Source organism: Cuculus canorus, chromosome 15 (genome assembly GCF_017976375.1).
Source record: "Cuculus canorus isolate bCucCan1 chromosome 15, bCucCan1.pri, whole genome shotgun sequence".
Taxonomy (NCBI): Eukaryota; Metazoa; Chordata; class Aves; order Cuculiformes; family Cuculidae; genus Cuculus; species Cuculus canorus.
The window spans coordinates 1,871,327-1,890,215 of NC_071415.1; the positions used below are offsets into that span (position 1 = coordinate 1,871,327).

Below are 18,889 nucleotides of genomic sequence, written 5' to 3' on the forward strand. Positions count from 1 at the left end.
CATCCTGGTATCCATACTGGGATGCTGGTACTGGCATGCTTTCCCATACTGGGATGCTGGTATCCATACTGGGACGCAGGTACTAGCATGCTGGTATCTGTACTGGGATGCAGGTACCATATCAAGATGTGGGTGACATAGCGGGATATAGATTCTTGTAGCCGGATGCCGATGCTGTACCGGGATGTGGGTACCAGTGCTGGGGTGCAGGTACAGTAACGATGCAGGAACCCGTACTGGAAGGCGTGTGCCCATCCTGGGATGCAGGTGCTGCAAACAGACTATGGATTCTGGTAGCAGCATGCGGATCCTGTACTGGGATGTGGGTACAAGTACCAGGACATAGGAACCACAATGGGATGTGGGTAAATACCAGGATGTGGGTACCAGTACCGGAAGACAGGTCCCCATATTGGGATGCGGGTACCAGTGTTGGGATGCAGGGCCCCATAGCAGCACGTGGGTACCAGTGGTGGACTGCAGAGACTGTACTAAAATGCAGGTCCCCATACTGGGATGCAGGTACCAGTGATGGGATGCATTTCCCCATACTGGGATGTGGGTACTGTTCTGGGATGCAGGTCCCCATACCGGGATCCAGGTACCATACTGGGATGCAGGTCCCTATACCGGGATGCGGGTATCATACTGGGATGGAGGTCCCCATACTGGGATGTGGGTACCAGCGATGGGGTGCAGAGACCGTACCTTGATGGGTGCAGGTCCCCATCGCGGGGTGCGGGGCCGCGGTGGTGGCTGCGGGGGGTCCCGCGGGCCCCGGGGCGGTGCCGGTTCGCGGCGCGGGGGGGCGGCTGCGCGGCGCTGCGGCGGGGGCGGCTCCGCTCGGCTCCGCTCGGCTCCGCTCCCGCCCCCGCCGCCGCCTCCGCCCCGCTCCCACCGGCGGCTCCGCTCGCCGCTCTCCAGGCCCGCCGCAACGCGGGGCTGGCGGGCAGAGCCGCCCCCGCCGCCGCCGCCGCCGCCGCCCGCGCCGCTCCCCTGCCCGGCTCGCCGGCCCCGGGCGCGGGGGAGCGGCCGAGCCCGCCCGCCGGGTGCATGGACAGGAGCTCCCTGCTCCAGCTCATCCAGGAGCAGGTGAGGGCGGGCGGCGGCGCCGGGCGGCGGCTCCGGGGGGCGGGCGGCGTTACCGGGGGGTGAGCATCACTACCGGGGGGTCAGCATCACTGCCGGGCAGAGCTACCGGGCACAGGGCAGTGTTACCGGGGGGTGAGCATCACTACCGGGGGGTCAGCATCACTGCCGGGCAGAGCTACCGGGCACAGGGCAGTGTTACCGGGGGGTGAGCATCACTACCGGGCACCGGGCATCGCCACCGAGGGGTGAGCATCGCTACCGGGGGGCGAACATCCCTACCGGGCAGCGCCACCGGGCATTGCTACCAGGGAGTGAGCATCGCTACCGGGGGGGGAGCATCACTACCAGGGTGTGGGCATCACTACTGGGCATCCCTAACGGGCAGCGCTACCGTGGGGTGAGCATCATTACCGGGCACCACTACGGGGCACCGGGCAGCACCACCGGGCACTGGGCAGCGTTACTGGGGGTGTGGGCATCACTACTGGGCGCCAGACAGCACTGCTGGGGACCAGGCAGCACTACTGGGCAGCACTAACGAGGGGTGAGAATCACTGCCGGGGGGGTGGACATTGCTACCGGGCGCTAGGCAGCTCTTACCGGGAGGCAGGCATCACTACTGGGCACCAGGCACCCCCACCAGGGGTAGGCATCACTACAGAGCATCGCTGCTGGGCACAGGGCATCACCGCTGGGGACCCGGCACCACCACGGGGCATCGCCCCTTGCAGGGAGGGATGCTCACATGCATCAGGCACGGCTGCCGCGCAGCAGGCAGTGCTGCCCGCAGGTCTGGCACGCAGTGGGCACTGCCGCTCGACCAGGGTGGCTACTGCGCCCACTGGTCCATGCTGAGCATCCTTCGTGCCCCCATGACCTGCCCTGCAGAACTCCGGTCCCTGCTGAGCTGCTGAGACCTCACAACTCAGCTCACTTGTGGCCCCAACACCACACACGCCACCTGCCCCGGGTTGGATCCTGCCGGGTGCACCCTCAAGGACGAGGGGTGCTGAGCAGCTGAGCCCTGAGCTTTGCGGTGGTGCTGAGCCCCAGGGCTGGGAGAATGATGGAGTCCAGGGTTGCTGTGGGGTTCAGCCACCCCGGGGAGGTGGGTTGCATCCAGCCCCATGACCTGATTACAGGATGCGGCCGTGGAGGCATTAACGCTATGTGGTGCCGGGCTCGTCAGGATGAGGCCCCATGCATTCTCACCCGCTGCATCCCATCCCTGCCCGGTGCTCACCCCAAGCAGCTTCCCTCACGCTCCGCCACTTCATCTCCCCATCCCCACCCAGCAGCTGTGCTCTGGGGAGGGAATTCGTTGGGAGTCAGGAATATTAACAGTGTCCCCCCACCTTGCTCCCCGCTGGCTCCGTGACCTTGGCCAAGTGCTCCGGCCCCACAGCTGCGATGCTGTCCCCGAGGTCACCCCACCACGGGAGCTCCATGCACCTTTGGGGATGAGCAGCATCTTTCCTGGGTGAGAGCAGGGCTTGGAGGGGAGGAGGGCAGAAGAGCTGCGATTGGGTCCCCACGGGGGGCTGTGGGGAGCCGGTGGGTCTGAGGTGGGGGGAGATGCACCCCAAAAGCAGAGAGTAGCTGTGGGGGTGCTCTCCAGGGCCAGCGAGCTTGGTTTGCGCCAGCGCGTGGGGACAGCGTGTGCCAGGGGACAGCGTGGCACACGCACGTGGTGCCTGTGGGGTGGCGTGTGCTGGGCACGGGGGACAGGGTGGCTCTGGGGTGAGTGCTGCTGCACCCCAAGAGCTGAGGCTGCTCCCAGGAACGGGTGGCTGCTGCAAGGATGCTAGCGATGCCTGCACCCTGCATCCTGCACCCCACATCCTGCATCCTGCACGCCCCATCCTGCATCCTTCACCTGCACCCCACATCCTTCACCTGCACCCCACACCCCACACCCTGCACCCCCCATCCTCCATCCTTCACCCCACACCTTGCAGCCAAGCAAGCACCTCCAAGCAGCCAGACCTGCCCTGGGAGAGGGGCCCGGGGTTGGGATACGATCCCACATCCCCTCAGCACTCCCTTCCCTGCCCATGAGGATGAGTTTCCTCTCCCTCATTTCATTCCCTGGAGAAGAAAAGAGCAAACCCAGCGCTGTTTGCGGGGTGGCTCTGCAGGGCGCGGGGCTCAAGCTGCGCTCGGGCCATCCGTGTCCTCTCCTCATCTCCATCCTCCCTGTGCCACCCCAAATTCTTCATCTCGGTGTTGGCTCCACCGCGGCGCTGGAGGGCCCAGGGTGCCCGGTTGGTGCTGTGAGCGGCGGTGGCGGTGCAGGGTGCCCTGGCAGAGGTTGCCCAGCGCGGTGGAGGGAGGAGGAGGATGGTGCCAGGGCTACGCGTGTGTTTAGCTTCGTGACTTCCTGGCTGGCAGGCAAGAAATAACTGAGTAGGAGAGTGTTGGCTGTGCTGTGGGGAGATGGGGATGCCGGTACGGCACGGGGCACCCGTGTGACATGGGGCACCCACACGGTGCGGGGTGGCGGTGGGTTGTAGCCTCCCGCGCAAGGCAGGGGCTGGTGGTGAAACAGCACTTTAGAACCATGGAGTCACTAAGTTGGAAAAGACCTTTGAGGTCATCAAACCCAACCATCCCTGTCCACCACTGAACCAAATCCCAGAGCACCTCATCTGCCCCTCTGTTAAACCCCTCCAGGGATGGGGACTCCCCCACCGCCCTGGGCAGCCTCTGCCAGGGCCCGAGAACCCTTTCCGTGAAGGAACCTTTCCTGATATCCAATCTAACCCCCCCTGGCACAACTTGAGGCCATTTCCTCTCATCCCATCCCTTGTCACTTGGGAGCAGAGCCCAGCACCCACCTCACCACAACCTCCTCTCAGGAGCTGCAGAGAGCGATGAGGTCTCCCCTCAGCCTCCTCTTCTCCAGACTAAACAGCCCCAGGGCCCTCAGCCGCTCCCACAACCCCTGTTCTCCAGACCCTTCCCCAGCTCCGTCCCCTTCTCCAGATGCGCTCCAGCCCCTCAAGGTCTTTCTTGGAGTGAGGGGCCCAAAACTGATCCAGGATTCGAGGTGCAGCCTCCCCAGCACCGAGTGCAGGGGACGATCCCTGCCCTGCTCCTGCTGCCACCCCATGGCTGATCCCAGCCAGGATGCTGGTGGCCTTCTCGCCCACCTGTGCACACAATGATGCCACCAGGCTTGAGGCCAGCGTGAGGGGCACCTAAAGGTCCCCATGAGCTGAGCAGGGAGTACCCACCCCAGCATCCCAGTGATGCCCTTGTGCCGTGCCCCCACAGCTCGACCCCGAAAACACTGGCTTCATTGGGGTGGAGACGTTCGCCAGCCTCGTGCACAGCCATGAGCTGCCCCTGGACCCCGCCAAGCTGGACATGCTGGTGGCCCTGGCGCAGGGCAACGACGAGGGGCAGGTCTGCTATCAGGAGCTGGTAGACCTGGTCAGTGCCGGAGGGACGCGGGCGAGCAGCTGGGTGGCAGCCAGGGTGTCCCTGGGGAGGGGGGCAGGTGCCGGTGGTCCCCAGGGGCATGGGATGATGGCTTGCATGGGATGATGGATGATGGCCACCCATGAGGTGGCCAAGAGCCCACCGGCCCGAGCTGCCCCTGGGGCCCCTGTGGGCACGGCCTCTCTCCGCAGATCAGCAGCAAGCGCTCGAGCAGCTTCAAGCGCGCCATCGCCAACGGGCAGCGAGCGCTGCCCCGCGACGTGCTGCTGGATGAGACTGGCCTGGGCTTCTACAAGCGCTTCGTCCGCTACGTGGCCTACGAGATCCTGCCCTGCGAGATGGACCGGCGCTGGTACTTCTACCAGCATCGCACGTGTCCACCCCCGGTCTTCATGGCAGCCGTCACCCTCACGCAGGTACGGGGCATGGCTGGTGCCCAGGCTGGTCCTGGCTGAAGCATCCCGGTGGCCTTGAGGGACTCAGGTCCTGGTTGTGACATCCTGGGGCTCAGATCTGGGGTGAGGGGATAGGTGACACCAGTTGTGATGTGCCATGGAGGACTCAGACCAAGGGTAGAGGAGATGGGTGACACTGGTTGTGATGCTGCAGTGGGCATGGAGGACCCAGAACGAGGGCAGAGGAGATGAGTGACACCGGTTGTGATGCCCCAGTGGGCATGGAGGACTCAGATCTGGGACAGGGAAGAGAGGTGACACAAGCTGTGATGCCCCAGTGCCCATGGCGGGGCTCCAGTCTGGGGCAGGGGGGTGGGTGGCACCAGTTGTGAAGTCCCAGTGCCCATGAAGGCCTCAGAGCAAGGGCAGAGGAGATGGGTGACACCAGTTGTGATGCCCCAGTGGCCATGGAGGACTCAGATCTTGGACAGTGGGTGACAGCAGTTGTTGATTTTGGCCATGTGGTGGGACTTCGATGGGAGAGGGGTCTTGGCAGTGCCGGGGGGTGACAGCTATGGGGTTTGGTGCAGATCATCGTGTTCCTCTGCTACGGGGCCCGCCTGAACAAGTGGGTGCTGCAGACCTACCACCCCGAGTACATGAAGAGCCCCCTGGTCTACCACCCCGGGCACCGGGCACGCGCCTGGCGCTTCCTCACCTACATGTTCATGCACGTGGGGTAGGTCCCTGCCGGAGGGGGGACATGGGGGGCCGTGCGGGCTGAGCCACCGCGTGTCCCCTCCTATGCCGCGTAGGCTGGAGCAGCTGGGGTTCAACGCCCTCCTGCAGCTGATGATCGGGGTGCCCTTGGAGATGGTGCACGGCATCCTGCGCATCAGCTTCCTCTACCTGGCCGGCGTCCTGGCAGGTGGGTTTTGTCCCCATGGGTCCCCATCACCCACCCTAGAGAGGACACGGGGAGATACACCCCAGCGTTGATGGGGATGCGGGGCTTCGCTCGCCACCCGCTCTCGGCTGCCACCTCCCGCACTGCCACCATCACTTGGGGCAACGCAGCCCAGAATTAATTAATGTGGGCTGGAATTAATTAATGTGAGGCGAGACCCCACGCTGAGCCCTGCCCGTGCCCGCAGGCTCCCTCACTGTCTCCATCACGGACATGAGGGCCCCCCTGGTCGGGGGCTCGGGGGGCGTCTACGCACTCTGCTCGGCCCACCTCGCCAACGTCGTCATGGTCAGCGCTGCCGGCGGGTGGGAGGGGGGTGGCATGGGGGGACATCAGGGGCTGACATGGGGTGGACAGCATGGTGGGACATCAAGGGATGCCATGGAGTGGCATTGGGGGTGGGCAGCGTGGTGGGACAGCATGGGGTGCCATGGAATGGCATTAGGGATGGGCAGTGTGGTGGGACATGAGGTAGCATTGAGGCAGGCAGCATGGTGGGACATTGGAGGATGCCATGAGGTGACATCAGGGGTGGGCAGCATGGTGGGACATCAGGGGGTGCCGTGGGGTGGCATCGGGGATGGGCAGCATGGTGGGACATAGAGGGATGCCATGGGGTGACATTGGGGATGGGCAGCATGGTGGGACATTGGAGGATGCCATGAGGTGACATCAGGGGTGGGCAGCATGGTGGGACATTGGAGGATGCCATGAGGTGACATCAGGGATGGGCAGCATGGTGGGACATTGGAGGATGCCATGAGGTGACATCAGGGGTGGGCAGCATGGTGGGACATTGGAGGATGCCATGAGGTGACATCAGGGATGGGCAGCATGGTGGGACATTGGAGGATGCCATGAGGTGACATCAGGGGTGGGCAGCATGGTGGGACATTGGAGGATGCCATGAGGTGACATCAGGGGTGGGCAGCATGGTGGGACATTGGAGGATGCCATGAGGTGACATCAGGGATGGGCAGCATGGTGGGTCACTGGGGGATGCCATGAGGTGACATCAGGGGTGGGCAGCATGGTGGGACATTGGAGGATGCCATGAGGTGACATCAGGGATGGGCAGCATGGTGGGTCACTGGGGGATGCCATGGGGTGGGCAGCATGATGGGACATCAAAGGATGCCATGGTGTGACATTAAGGGGTGAGCAGCATCGTGAGACATTGGGGGATGCCACAGGGTGACATTGGATGTGGGCAGCATGGTGGGATGTGGGGTGGCATTGAGATGGTCAGCATGTTGGGACACCGGCGGATACCGTCGGATGACATTGGGGATGGGCAGCGTGGTGGGATATTGGGAGATGCGGTGGGGTGGGCACCATGGTGGGACATCAGGCGATGCTGTAGGGTGGCATCGGGGATGGGCAGCATGGTGGGATGTGGGGTGGCATTGAGGTTGGGAAGCATGGTGGGACGCTGGGGGGATGTGGTGAGGTGGGCAGCATGGTGGAACATCAGGAGGTGCTGGAGGGTATGCAGCATGGTAGGACACCAGGGGATGCCGTGGGGTGGAGGCAGCATGGTGGGACATTGGAGGATGCCATGGGGTTTGCAGCATGGTGGCACATTGGGGGATGCCATGGGATGGAGGCAGCATGATGGGACATCAGAGGGTGGCGTTAGGAATGGCAGCATCAAGGAGGGGAGCCTCTTGGGTGGCATTTGGGGAGGAGTGGGGACGTGGGGGGGCTCTATGGGGACAGGGAAGCGCTGAGGCCCCAGAGCTGGAGCGTGGGCAGTGCTGGCACCTCCATCGCTGGTGCCAACTCCTTGTCTGTCCGTCCGTCTGTCCGTCTGCAGAACTGGGCTGGGATGCGCTGCCCCTACAAGCTGCTGCGGATGGTGTTGGCGCTGGTGTGCAGTGAGTTTGGGGGGGGGGTTTCACACTGAGAGAGGGGAGACTGAGGTGGGATCTGGGGGAGAAATGTTCTCCTGTGAGGGTGGGGAGGCCCTGGCCCAGGTTGCCCAGAGCAGTGGTGGCTGCCCCATCCCTGGAGGGGTTCAAGGCCAGGTTGGATGGGGCTTGGAGCCCCTGATCCAGTGGGAGGTGTCCCTGCCCATGGCAGGGGGTGGGACTGGATGGGCTTGGAGGTCCCTTCCAACCCAACCCATCCCATGATGGGTGGAGGCTGAGCCCCTGGGTGCCCATGGTGGGGGTTGACCACCTCCCTCTCTTCCAGTGAGCTCCGAAGTGGGTCGCGCTGTCTGGCTGCGCTTCTCGCCGCCGCTGCCGGCCTCGGGCCCCCAGCCCAGCTTCATGGCACACTTGGCGGGGGCCATTGTGGGCATCAGCATGGGGCTGACCATCCTGCGCAGCTACGAGGAGAGCCTGCAGGACCAGTGCGGCTGGTGGGTCCTGCTCCTCTCCTATGGCACATTCCTCCTCTTCGCTGTCTTCTGGAACATCTTCGCCTACGACCTGCTAGGGGCACAGATCCCTCCCCCGCCGTAACCCACCTCCCTCTCCCAGCCCTTTGGGTTTGGGTTGCTGGTTGAGCCCCAGATGAGATGAAGGGGGGAGGTCCCCGCGCGTGACATGGGGACAGGCCACCCCCCTGTTGCCTGCCCCCTCGGTGCTAGAGAGCGCGCTGCCCCCCGTGGGCTCCACCTCCCCTCCTTCATGGGTTCCACCTGCCCCATGGGCTCCATCTCCCCTCTTTCATAGGTTCTACCTGCCCCATGGGCTCCATTCCCCCTTTTTCATGTGTTCCACCAGCCCCATGGGCTCCATCTCCCCCCACGGGCTCCATCTCTCCTCTTTCATGGGTTCCACCTGCCCCATGGGCTCCATTCCCCCTCTTTCACGGGTTCCACCTGCCCCAGGGGCTCCATCTCCCCTCTTTCATGGGTTCCACCTGCCCCATGGGCTCCATTCCCCCTCTTTCACGGGTTCCACCTGCCCCAGGGGCTCCATCTCCCCTCTTTCATGGGTTCCACCTGCCCCATGGGCTCCATTCCCCCTCTTTTATGGGTTCCACCTGCCCCAGGGGCTCCATCTCCCCTCTTTCATGGGTTCCACCTGCCCCATGGGCTCCATCTCCCCTCTTTCATAGGTTCTACCTGCCCCATGGGCTCCATTCCCCCTTTTTCATGTGTTCCACCAGCCCCATGGGCTCCATCTCCCCCCACGGGCTCCATCTCTCCTCTTTCATGGGTTCCACCTGCCCCATGGGCTCCATTCCCCCTCTTTCACGGGTTCCACCTGCCCCAGGGGCTCCATCTCCCCTCTTTCATGGGTTCCACCTGCCCCATGGGCTCCATTCCCCCTCTTTCACGGGTTCCACCTGCCCCAGGGGCTCCATCTCCCCTCTTTCATGGGTTCCACCTGCCCCATGGGCTCCATTCCCCCTCTTTCATGGGTTCCACCTGCCCCAGGGGCTCCATCTCCCCTCTTTCATGGGTTCCACCTGCCCCATGGGCTCCATCTCCCCTCTTTCATGGGTTCCACCTGCCCCATGGGCTCCATTCCCCCTCTTTCATGGGTTCCACCTGCCCCAGGGGCTCCATCTCCCCTCTTTCATGGGTTCCACCTGCCCCATGGGCTCCATCTCCCCTCTTTTACGGGTTCCACCTGCCCCATGGGCTCCATTCCCCCTCTTTCATGGGTTCCACCTGCCCCATGGGCTCCATCTCCCCTCTTTTATGGGTTCCACCTGCCCCATGGGCTCCATTCCCCCTCTTTCATGGGTTCCACCTGCCCCATGGGCTCCATCTCCCCCCACGGGCTCCATCTCCCCTCTTTCATGGGTTCCACCTGCCCCATGGGGTCCGTCTCCTCCCAGTGCGTTCCACCCCCCACCTCCAGGCTCCATCCACCTACCATACGTTCCATGACCTCTCCATGGGCTCCATCTCCCCCCATGGGCTCCACACACACCCACGGGCTCCATCTCTCACCACCATGGGCTGCCCCCTCCCCCCAATGTACCCCAGCATTCCGCCCCGTGGGCTTCAGGGCCTCCCCAAGGGTTCCACATACCCCTCCCTGGGCTCCAGCCCCCCCCAAAGTACCCCAGCACCCCTCCTGCTGGGCTCCATCTCCAACCATGGGCTTCAGCCCCCCCTCCCCATGGCCTCCATCCTTTCCCCAAGGGCTCCATCATCTTCTCCATGGGCTTCTGCCCCCCTCCATGGGCTCCATCCCTTCCCCATGGCCTCCATCTCCCCACCATGGCCTCCATCCCGCCCATGGCCTCCATCCCGCCCATGGCCTCCATCTCCCCACCATGGCCTCCATTCCCCCCTCCATGGGTTCCACCTCCCCGCCAATGGCCTCCATCACTCCCATGGCCTCCATCCCCCCCCATGGCCTCCATTTCCCCCCCACGGCTTCCAGTCCCCCCCATGAGTTCCACCTCCCCCCATGGCCTCCATCCCCCCCCATGGCCTCCATTTCCCCCCCATCTCCTCCACTCCCCCCTGGGCGCCATCCCCCACCCATGGGTTCCATCTCCCCCATCCATGGCCTCCCCCCCCTCCATGGGCTCCAGCCCCCCAAAGTACCCCATCCCCCCCCCCCCCAGCTCTGCCCCCCCCGATGCTTCAGCCCCCCCCCCCAGCATTGTTGCCCCCCCCAAAGGAGCCGAGCAGGGGGACACCCCCCCCTTTTGCCCCGTCCCCCCTTTTCACGGTGGGGCCCTCACTGCCCCCCCCCTCAGCCCCCCCTCTTTCCGACGAAGGGCTGGGGCCAAACCCGGAGCAATTTATTTTTCTACTCCAAAAATAAATATAAAGAGAGAGAGAGAGAGAGAAGCGATTATTATGGGATGGATCAAGAGAGCAGAAAGGCGAAGCAGCTGAGACCAGCACAACTCGTTTCAGCAGTGTCCCCCCCCCAATTCCTGTGTGTCTGTCTGCCCCCCCCCCGCTTCGCTGCCAGCCGCCCTCCCCACGGCGGGGGGGGCTCACCCCGGGATGGGGAATGGGGCCCCCCCCGACATCCCCTCCCCCCCCCCGACCTTTTTAAGTATAAATAAATATTTTGCACACTGCCGGGGGCTGTGTCTGTCTGGGAGGAAGGAGAGGGGGGATTTTGGGGTGCTCCCCCCCCCCCAATCCTTGCTGATTCAATGGGGGCTGAGGCATGGGATGGGCAATGAAGCCCCCTGCCCCATCCAACCCCAACGGCTCCAGTGCACCCCATTTCTGGCCCCACACAGCTAAACACCTCCCTGCCCCCCCTGTACACCCCAGAGCCCCCCCCTGCACCCTCCCTGCATCACTCACCGCACAGCTCCCAAGCCCCCCCCCCCAAAGCCCCTGCAGCCCACCCTCCCCACAGCCCCCCCCTCACCCCCCCCACCCCCCCGTACCCCCACATCCCCATCCATCTCACAGCCCCTGTACAGGCCCCCCTTTCACACCCCTTGAACCCCTTTTACTCCATCCAATCCCTCCTGTACAGCCCTCCCTTCAACCTCCCCATACCCCCACCTCCCCATCCACCCCACAGCCCCCCATTTCACCCCCATACCCCCTGTGCCCCCACCCAGCTCCTCCTGTACAGCCCCCCTTCACTCCCACCTTCCCAGCCAGCCCCACACCCCCTTCACCCCCACACCCCATCCACTCCCTCCTGTACAGCCCCTCCTTCACCCCCCACAGCCTCCATTTTCACCCCACCTCCCCATCCACCCCACACCCCCGTACCCCCCACCCCCACCCCTCCTGTACAGCCCCCCCTTCATTCCATGCCCCCATCCTCCCCAAACCCCATAGAGCCCCCCATTTCACCCCCTCCTGTACCCCCACACTCATATCCACCCCCTCCTGTATGCCCCCCCTTATCTCTCCCTCACCCCACACTCCCTGCACCCCCACAGCCCCCCCTTACATCCCACCCCCCTTTACTCCATACCCCCATACCTCCATCCACCCTCTCCAGCCTCCCCTTCATCCCCACCCCCCTGTGCCCTCATCTCCCCATCCCCCCCACAGCCATTGCACAGCTCCCTGTAACCCCACACCCTCATTCACCCCCTCCAGCCCCCCATCCTCCCCACACCCCGTAGAGCCCCCCCATTCACCCCACCTCCTGTACAGCCCTCCCTTCACCCCCACCTTCCCATCCAGCCCCCCACCCCTTATACCCCCACACCCCCTGCACCCCCTCATCCCCACACTCCCATCCACCCCACAGCCCCCCTTTCGTCCCCTGTACTCCCTCCCGTACAGCCCCCCATCCTCCCCACCTCCCCTGCACCCCCATCCACCCCACACACCCTTTTTCATCCCAGCGCACCCCCTCATTCCTATGAACCCCACAGCTCCCCTCGCCCCCTAATCCCCAGCACTACAGCCCCCAGCCCGTCTTCTCCCTGACCCCGCCCACCGCCCCTTCCCTTAAGCCCCGCCCTTTCTTAAGCTCCGCCCCTCTACTCCGGCTACGCCCCACGTAGGCTCCGCCCTTTTACTCCTTTTAACTGGCCCCGCCCCTCCTCAGCCCCGCCCCTGCCCGACTTCCCACCTCCCCATCGGCTCTGCTGCCCCTTGGCCCCGCCCCCTCTGCCATTGGCCCCCCCAGGCCCCTGCCCCTCTGCCATTGCCCCCCCCCCCCCGCCCCTGCCCCTCTGCCATTGGCCCCCCACGCCCCTGCCCCTCTGCCATTGGCCCCGCCCCTGCTCCGTCCCCACCCCTACCCCAAGCCCCGCCCTTCTCTCCCCCAACCCTCCGGCCCCTCTGCCCATCGGCCCCGCCCCACACAGGCCCCGCCCCCGCCCCATTGGCCCTGCTCTCGTTGGCCCCGCCCCCTGAGGCCCTCAGCCCATTCGCCCCTCTCGTCCTTGGCCCTGCCCCAGTGCCAGTCTCTATTGTCCCGTTCCCGCTTGGCCCCGCCCCTTCAGGCCTCACCTCCCCATTGGTCCTCTTCCCCTTGGCCCCGCCCCTGCCCCCGTCCCCGCCTGTCTATTGCTCCCCTTCCCTCTTGGCCCCGGCCCCTGCGTCCCCGGCTCCCCACTGGCCCCTGTCCCGCTGGCCCCGCCCCTGCCCCACTCCCCTCCTCCCCCTTGGCCCTGCTCCTCCTTGGCCCAGCTCCTGCCCTGCTCCCCGCGTGTCTATTGCCACCTCCCCCCCTTGGCCCGGACCCCTCAGGCCCCTCTCCCCATTGGCCCCACTCCCCCCATCCCCATTCGCCCCGCCTCTCCATTGGCCCCGCCCCATACTCAGCCCCGCCTCTCCATTGGCCCCGCTCCTCCTTGCCCCGCCCCCTTCGGACCCACCTCCTCATTGGCCCCGCTGCCATTGGTCCCTCTTCCCATTGGCTCCGCTCCCTCTTGGCCCCGCCCACCCCGGTCCCGCCCACCCCTCCTCCTCATTGGCCTCTCTCTGCACTGGCCCCACCCCTGTCCCAGTCCCCGCCTGTCTATTGGCCCCGCTCCCCCTTGGCCTCGCCTCCCCTTTGGACCCAGTCCTCATCTCCCGATTGGCCCTGCTCCTGCTTGGCCCCACCCATAATGCCAAGCCCCGCCTCCCCATTGGCCCACGTCCCATTGGCCCCGCCCCTTTCAAGCCCCGCCCCCGGAAGCGGCGGCGCCGTTGTCGCAGTGCGCGGCCGGCGCGGTTGGAGCGGCGGGAGCAGCGGAGCCGCCGGCCCCAGCGGCCGGGCCGGGCCGGGCCATGAAGGGGAAGGAGGAACGGGAGGGCGGCGCGGCGGGGCCCGGGGCGACGGGGCCGGCCGCGGGGGGCGGCAGCCCCGAGAAGAGCCACAGCGCGCAGGAGCACAAGGAGCAGGGCAACCGGCTCTTCGGCGGCCGCAAGTACCCCGAGGCGGCCGCCTGCTACGGGCGCGCCATCGTGAGTCCCCGGGCACGGGACTCCCGACCCCCGGGCTGGGACCGGCCCCGGGGGCACCGGACAGCCCCCCCCGGGCTGGGATCGACCCTGGGAACCGGCCAGACACGGGACACCGGGCTGGGATCGACCCCAGGGACATGGGACACCGGGACGCGGAGGGGACGGGGAGCTCCTCGGGTGGGACCGGCCCCGGGGACACCGGAGACCCCGGGAACCGGACGTGACACCCCGTCCTCCGGCTGGGTTCGACCCGGGGGACACGGGACCCCCGACCTCGGGGACACGGAACAGGACACGGGATAACTCCCCCCGGGCCGGGACCGGCCCCGGGAACGGGGATGGGACCCGAGACACCCCCACCTCCCACCGGCTGGGATCAGCCCCAAGGATGGGATGGGACGTGGCACCTCCCCATCTCGGGCTGGGACTGATCCCAGGAATGTGACAGGGGACACCAATCCCTCCCCCCCCAACTCGGGCTGGGAATGAACTCTGGAGACGAGAAACCCGCAAAGGTGGGACCAGCCTCTGGGGATGGGATACCGGACACTCCACTCCCCTTACTGGATTGACCCCAGTAATGGGATGGGGGATGGGACACCCCCCAGGCTGGGAATCGACCCCTTGGGGACAGGTTGGGACATGTGACACCCCTACCCCCAGGCTGGGTCGACCCTGGGACAGGGCACCCCCTGGGCTGACAACTGACCCCCCATAATGGGTCCCTCTTGGGCCTGGACCCCCCTGTGCAGTCCTGGCCTGCCCCACCGCTCCCTGGGCTGAGAGCCACCCCAGGCTCTTAGCTGCACTCCCCCGTGCCCCCCCCAAAACAGACTGGGCTTCCTGGGGCAGTCCCCCTCATGCCCCTCCCCCTCCTCAAATCAGACTGGGCTTACTGGTGCAGCACCCTCATGCCTCTCCAAGCAGACTGGGCTTACTGGTGTAGCCACCCCTGTGTTGCTTTCCAAACAGACTGGGCTTACTGGGGCAGCCCCCCTTATGCTTCCCCCTATTCTGACTCGCTTTCTGGTGCAGCCCCCCTGTGCCCCCCGCAAACAGACTGGGCTTACTAATGCAGTCCCCTACGTCCCCTCCTCGGCCCCCCCAGCCAGGGCACACCGCCTGCCATGGGGACCAGCCCCAGCATGTCCCCATCCATCCCAGCGCCTCCCCACTAGGTGCAAGCCCCAGCTGGCTCTTGTGGCGGTGACAGCGTTGTGCAGCCGGCTCCCCGAGTCCTGTCACCCTGTTGTCACCCCATCCCGCCCCTGCCGGGGGTTGCCGTCACCGGTTGTAACACAGGTCTGGCCTTGCAGAACCGCAACCCCTTGGTGGCCGTGTACTACACCAACCGAGCCCTCTGCTACCTGAAGATGCAGCAGCACGACAAGGCGTTGGCCGACTGCAAGCGAGCCCTGGAGCTGGATGGTCAGTCCGTAAAGGCTCACTTCTTCCTGGGCCAGTGCCAGATGGAGATGGAGAACTACGACGAGGCCATTGCTAACCTGCAGAGAGGTGAGCCACCACTGTGGTGGCTTCTCCTCCCAGCCCTATATCGCCGGGGATGGTGACAGACGGAAGCTGGTGGCGGCTCTGCAATGCCTTTTCTCTCCCCAGCCTATAACCTCGCCAAGGAACAGCGGCTGAATTTTGGGGACGACATCCCCAGCGCATTGCGCATCGCCAAGAAGAAACGTTGGAACAGCATCGAGGAGAAGCGGATCAACCAGGAGAACGAGCTGCACTCCTACCTGACCAAGCTGATCATGGCCGAGAAGGAGAGGTAACATGGGGTGCTGGCACCCGTAAAGGCTCTTTTAGTGCCCTGAACGCGGCACAGCTCTACATGCAGTGCCACTGCCTTCCAGAAGGTGCAGGCAGAGCCTTGCAGCAGGGAAGGGAGTGATCGCATCCCTCCATCACTTCTTGTCTCCCTGCTGTGTCCTAGAGAGCTGGACGAGTGCCGAAAGACTCAGCAGGAAGAAAACGTGGATGAGAGCCGGAGCAGAGTTCAGCTGGCCAGCATAGAGGCCAAACACGTGAGCTGGGGCTGGTGCTGATCATGGAAGCTGGGAGATGAGCCTTCCTCCTCATCCCTATGCTCTGCCGGGCTAGGGCTTTTTCCTTGTCCCTGTGTTCTGTGGGGGCTGAGGAAGCTGCAGGGCTGTGGCTGTGCAGGCAAAAGTAAGGAGACCCCAGGGCAGAGCATGGCTCCTCAGCCTTCATTTTGCAGTTCCAGCTGCTGCTGCAAGGGCTTTTGTGTCCCTCTATGACAGCTCCCCCTGCTGTGTCCCCTTTTGTCCCAGTCTGGCAGCGGTGACGCCCGTTTCTGCTCCCGCAGCTGCTCTGTCTGTTGTTCTCCGAGGGCCGCGCACCGCAAGCAGCTCTCGGCTGTGTGTGGGTCTGGGTGCTGGCCCGGCACAGAGCACTAATCCCAGGATAAGAATAGCCCCACAAAGGCAGGTTATTTTTAAGCTGGATCACTCCTAGCCACGCGATTCAGCCCAGAGCCACACAAGCTCCGGCCGGGGGCACCGAAGGCAGAGGCGCCATCCAAGAAAGCAGCACCCATGGGGTGGGAGGCATCGGGGCTCGTTCCCCAGGGCCCTGCAGTCCCCTTTTCCTCTTCCTCAAGGCTTTCTCTTTCAGGACAAATACCTGGCGGACATGGACGAGCTCTTCTCTCAAGTGGATGAGAAGAGGAAGGTGAGTGTGTTCTGGTAGAGCTGCTCAACCTATGCCTGCTTCAGTCCACACTGCTGCCATACCCTCTCTGAGCTGGTGCCACCTCCCAGCTCTCTTTTTTGGGTCTGGCCCAGCTCCTCCTGACCCAACGCTGCTTCTCTTGAGGCAGAAGCGGGACATCCCTGACTATTTGTGCGGGAAGATCAGTTTTGAGCTGATGAGAGAGCCCTGCATCACCCCAAGTGGGATCACCTACGACAGGAAGGACATTGAGGAACATCTCCAGGTACTGCTGGGGCTTCCTGGGACCTTCCTCCTCTGCCCAGCTCCTGCCTGGGCAGGAAGGCAGCTGCCTGTCCCACTCAGGGCTCAAAACCCTCCATGGGTTTGGCCACATTCACTGGATGCAGATTCAGTGCGTATCCTCACCTCTCAGAAGCACAGAGATGCAGAGATAGGCACAAAGGCAGCTTTTGGCAGGGGTCTTGGTGCCTTTCCCCTGCTCTCGTCCTGCTGGGAGGTACCTTCAGAGGGGGGAATACTCCCTCCTGCTGTGTTGGATGCCGGCAGGGATGCCAGCACCCCGAGGCCAAGGCCAGGCACGTGGAGTAACCGGTTCACAGCTGTCTCCTCCCTTACAGCGCGTGGGTCACTTTGATCCGGTGACGCGGAGTCCCTTGACCCAGGACCAGCTGATCCCCAACCTCGCCATGAAGGAAGTGATTGATGCCTTCATCTCAGAGAACGGCTGGGTGGAGGATTACTGAGGGGTCCCCCTGACTCTCGCTGGGCTGGCACCATGCCTTACTTGCTCTCCGGCTGCTCCCCCTCCGCTCCGGGTGCCGCGAGACCCAGCCCATCTCCCCTTCCTGAGGAACTGCAGCTCGGTGGGTAGAGGCTTCCCTTCTCACCACAGCACTTGCAGGAAGACCTGCCTGGCAGTTTGGAGGCGGCCGGCTCCTCACGGTGGCCTGCAAGGTCTCACCACCATCTCCATTGCCTGAAGAGCAGGATCCTCCTCAGCTACGGCAGCTGACAGTTCCCAAAGATTGCCTCCTGCTCCGAGGAGGTGCAGCAAGAAGCGTGCTGGGGCGAGCGCGTGGTGCTGGTCCCCTCCCTGTGTACATAGTTGTTTCTTCCTTCTTCTCCACCTTCCACATCCTGCCCGGACAGGATTGCATCCTCCTCTCTTCTGTAAAAAGCCGCTTGCCAGGGTGGGAGGCCAACGTTCCTACTGCGGATGCTGACTCACTCTCCGGCTTTTCCTGGGAACCTGCTGCCCCTGGGCTGGAAGGGGATAGCTTGCGCATCCTCTCTGGACTGTGGTTCCCTACTGTACCAACTGCCCGGATGAAAGTTCTTCTTCCTTTTAAAGAAATCTCTTGAAAAACAAACCAAACCAGTGAATCTGCATCCAACTGAGACTCCAGCGTTTCAGTCGGCCGATGGCCTGCCTGGCTTTTGAGTGCCCTCTGAGAGCTTGTCAGTGTCACTTCAAAAAAAATAGAGATGAAAAATAAAATAAAAAAAAAAAATCAGCAATAAACGTGGAAAAAAGAGCAGGAGTTGATCAGAAGAGTAGTCCTTGTGCTTGAGAACCAGCACCGCCCCAAGAGCAGCAGGTTCACCTGTGCTGGAACACAGACACCTGTGTGGGGGACATGAGGTGAAATGGCAGAGTCATAGAATCTTAAAGCCCATCCAGTTCCACCCCCTGCCATGGGCAGGGACACCTCCCACTGGATCAGGGGCTCCAAGCCCCATCCAACCTGGCCTTGAACACCTCCAGGGCTCACAGAGCCATAGAATTGTTTGGTTGGAAAAGACCTTTGAGATCATGGAGTCCAACCGTCCCTGTCCACCACTAAAACAGATCCCTGAGCACCTCATCTGCTCATCCATTGAACCCCTCCAGGGATGGGGACTCCACCACTGCACTGAGCAGCCTCTGACAGGGCCTGAGAACCCTTTCCATGAAGGAACCTTTCCTGATATCCCATTAAAACCACCCCTAGCACAACTTGAGGCCATTTCCTCTCACACCAGCACTTGTTCCTTGGGAGCAGAGCCCAGCACCCACCTCATTTCAACCTCCTCTCAGGAGCTGCAGAGAGTGATGAGGTCTCCCCTCAGCCTCCTCTTCTCCAGGCTAAACAGCCCCAGGGCCCTCAGCCGCTTCCACAACCCCTGTTCTCCAGACCCTTCCCCAGCTCCGTCCCCTTCTCTGGATGTGCTCCAGCCCCTCAAGGTCTTTCTTGGAGTGAAGGGCCCAAAACTGATCCAGGATTCAAGGAGCAGGGGATGATCCCTGCCCTGCTCCTGCTGGCCACCCCATGGCTGATCCCAGCCAGGATGCTGGTGGCCTTCTTGACCACCTGGGCCACTGCTGGCTCATCTTCAGCCGCTGTCACCCAGCACCTCCAGGGCCTTTTCCACCGGGCAGCTTTCCAGCCACTCTTCCCCAGGCCTGGAGCTGCTCGGGGCTGTTGTGTCCCAAGC

At 63.9% G+C, this 18,889-nt stretch overlaps 2 protein-coding genes across 4 annotated transcripts; both read left to right on the forward strand.

The window, feature by feature from the left end:
- The first annotated feature begins 869 nt into the window (after window positions 1-869).
- RHBDL1 (rhomboid like 1) lies at window positions 870-8,760 on the forward strand. Of its 3 annotated transcripts, none has more exons than XM_054080542.1 (8): window positions 870-1,092; window positions 4,369-4,500; window positions 4,728-4,952; window positions 5,522-5,670; window positions 5,747-5,859; window positions 6,086-6,186; window positions 7,715-7,775; window positions 8,095-8,760. In XM_054080542.1, exons 1-8 carry the CDS (start codon window positions 1,054-1,056, stop codon window positions 8,364-8,366), a joined length of 1,092 nt encoding a protein of 363 aa, XP_053936517.1. In that variant the 5' UTR covers window positions 870-1,053; the 3' UTR covers window positions 8,367-8,760. The 3 variants fall into 3 exon arrangements, with proteins under 3 accessions (XP_053936517.1, XP_053936518.1, XP_053936516.1); XM_054080541.1 differs by having other exon boundaries at window positions 872-1,092; window positions 4,369-4,527; window positions 8,095-8,750; XM_054080543.1 differs by lacking the exon at window positions 5,747-5,859 and having other exon boundaries at window positions 4,369-4,527.
- A 4,666-nt stretch (window positions 8,761-13,426) lies between these two features.
- Window positions 13,427-17,958, forward strand: STUB1 (STIP1 homology and U-box containing protein 1). The gene is made up of 7 exons (XM_054080550.1): window positions 13,427-13,705; window positions 15,022-15,220; window positions 15,323-15,488; window positions 15,654-15,744; window positions 16,355-16,411; window positions 16,560-16,676; window positions 17,032-17,958. The coding sequence occupies exons 1-7, from the start codon at window positions 13,529-13,531 to the stop codon at window positions 17,155-17,157; spliced, it is 933 nt and encodes a 310-aa protein (XP_053936525.1). The 5' UTR covers window positions 13,427-13,528; the 3' UTR covers window positions 17,158-17,958.
- Window positions 17,959-18,889: the final 931 nt, after the last annotated feature.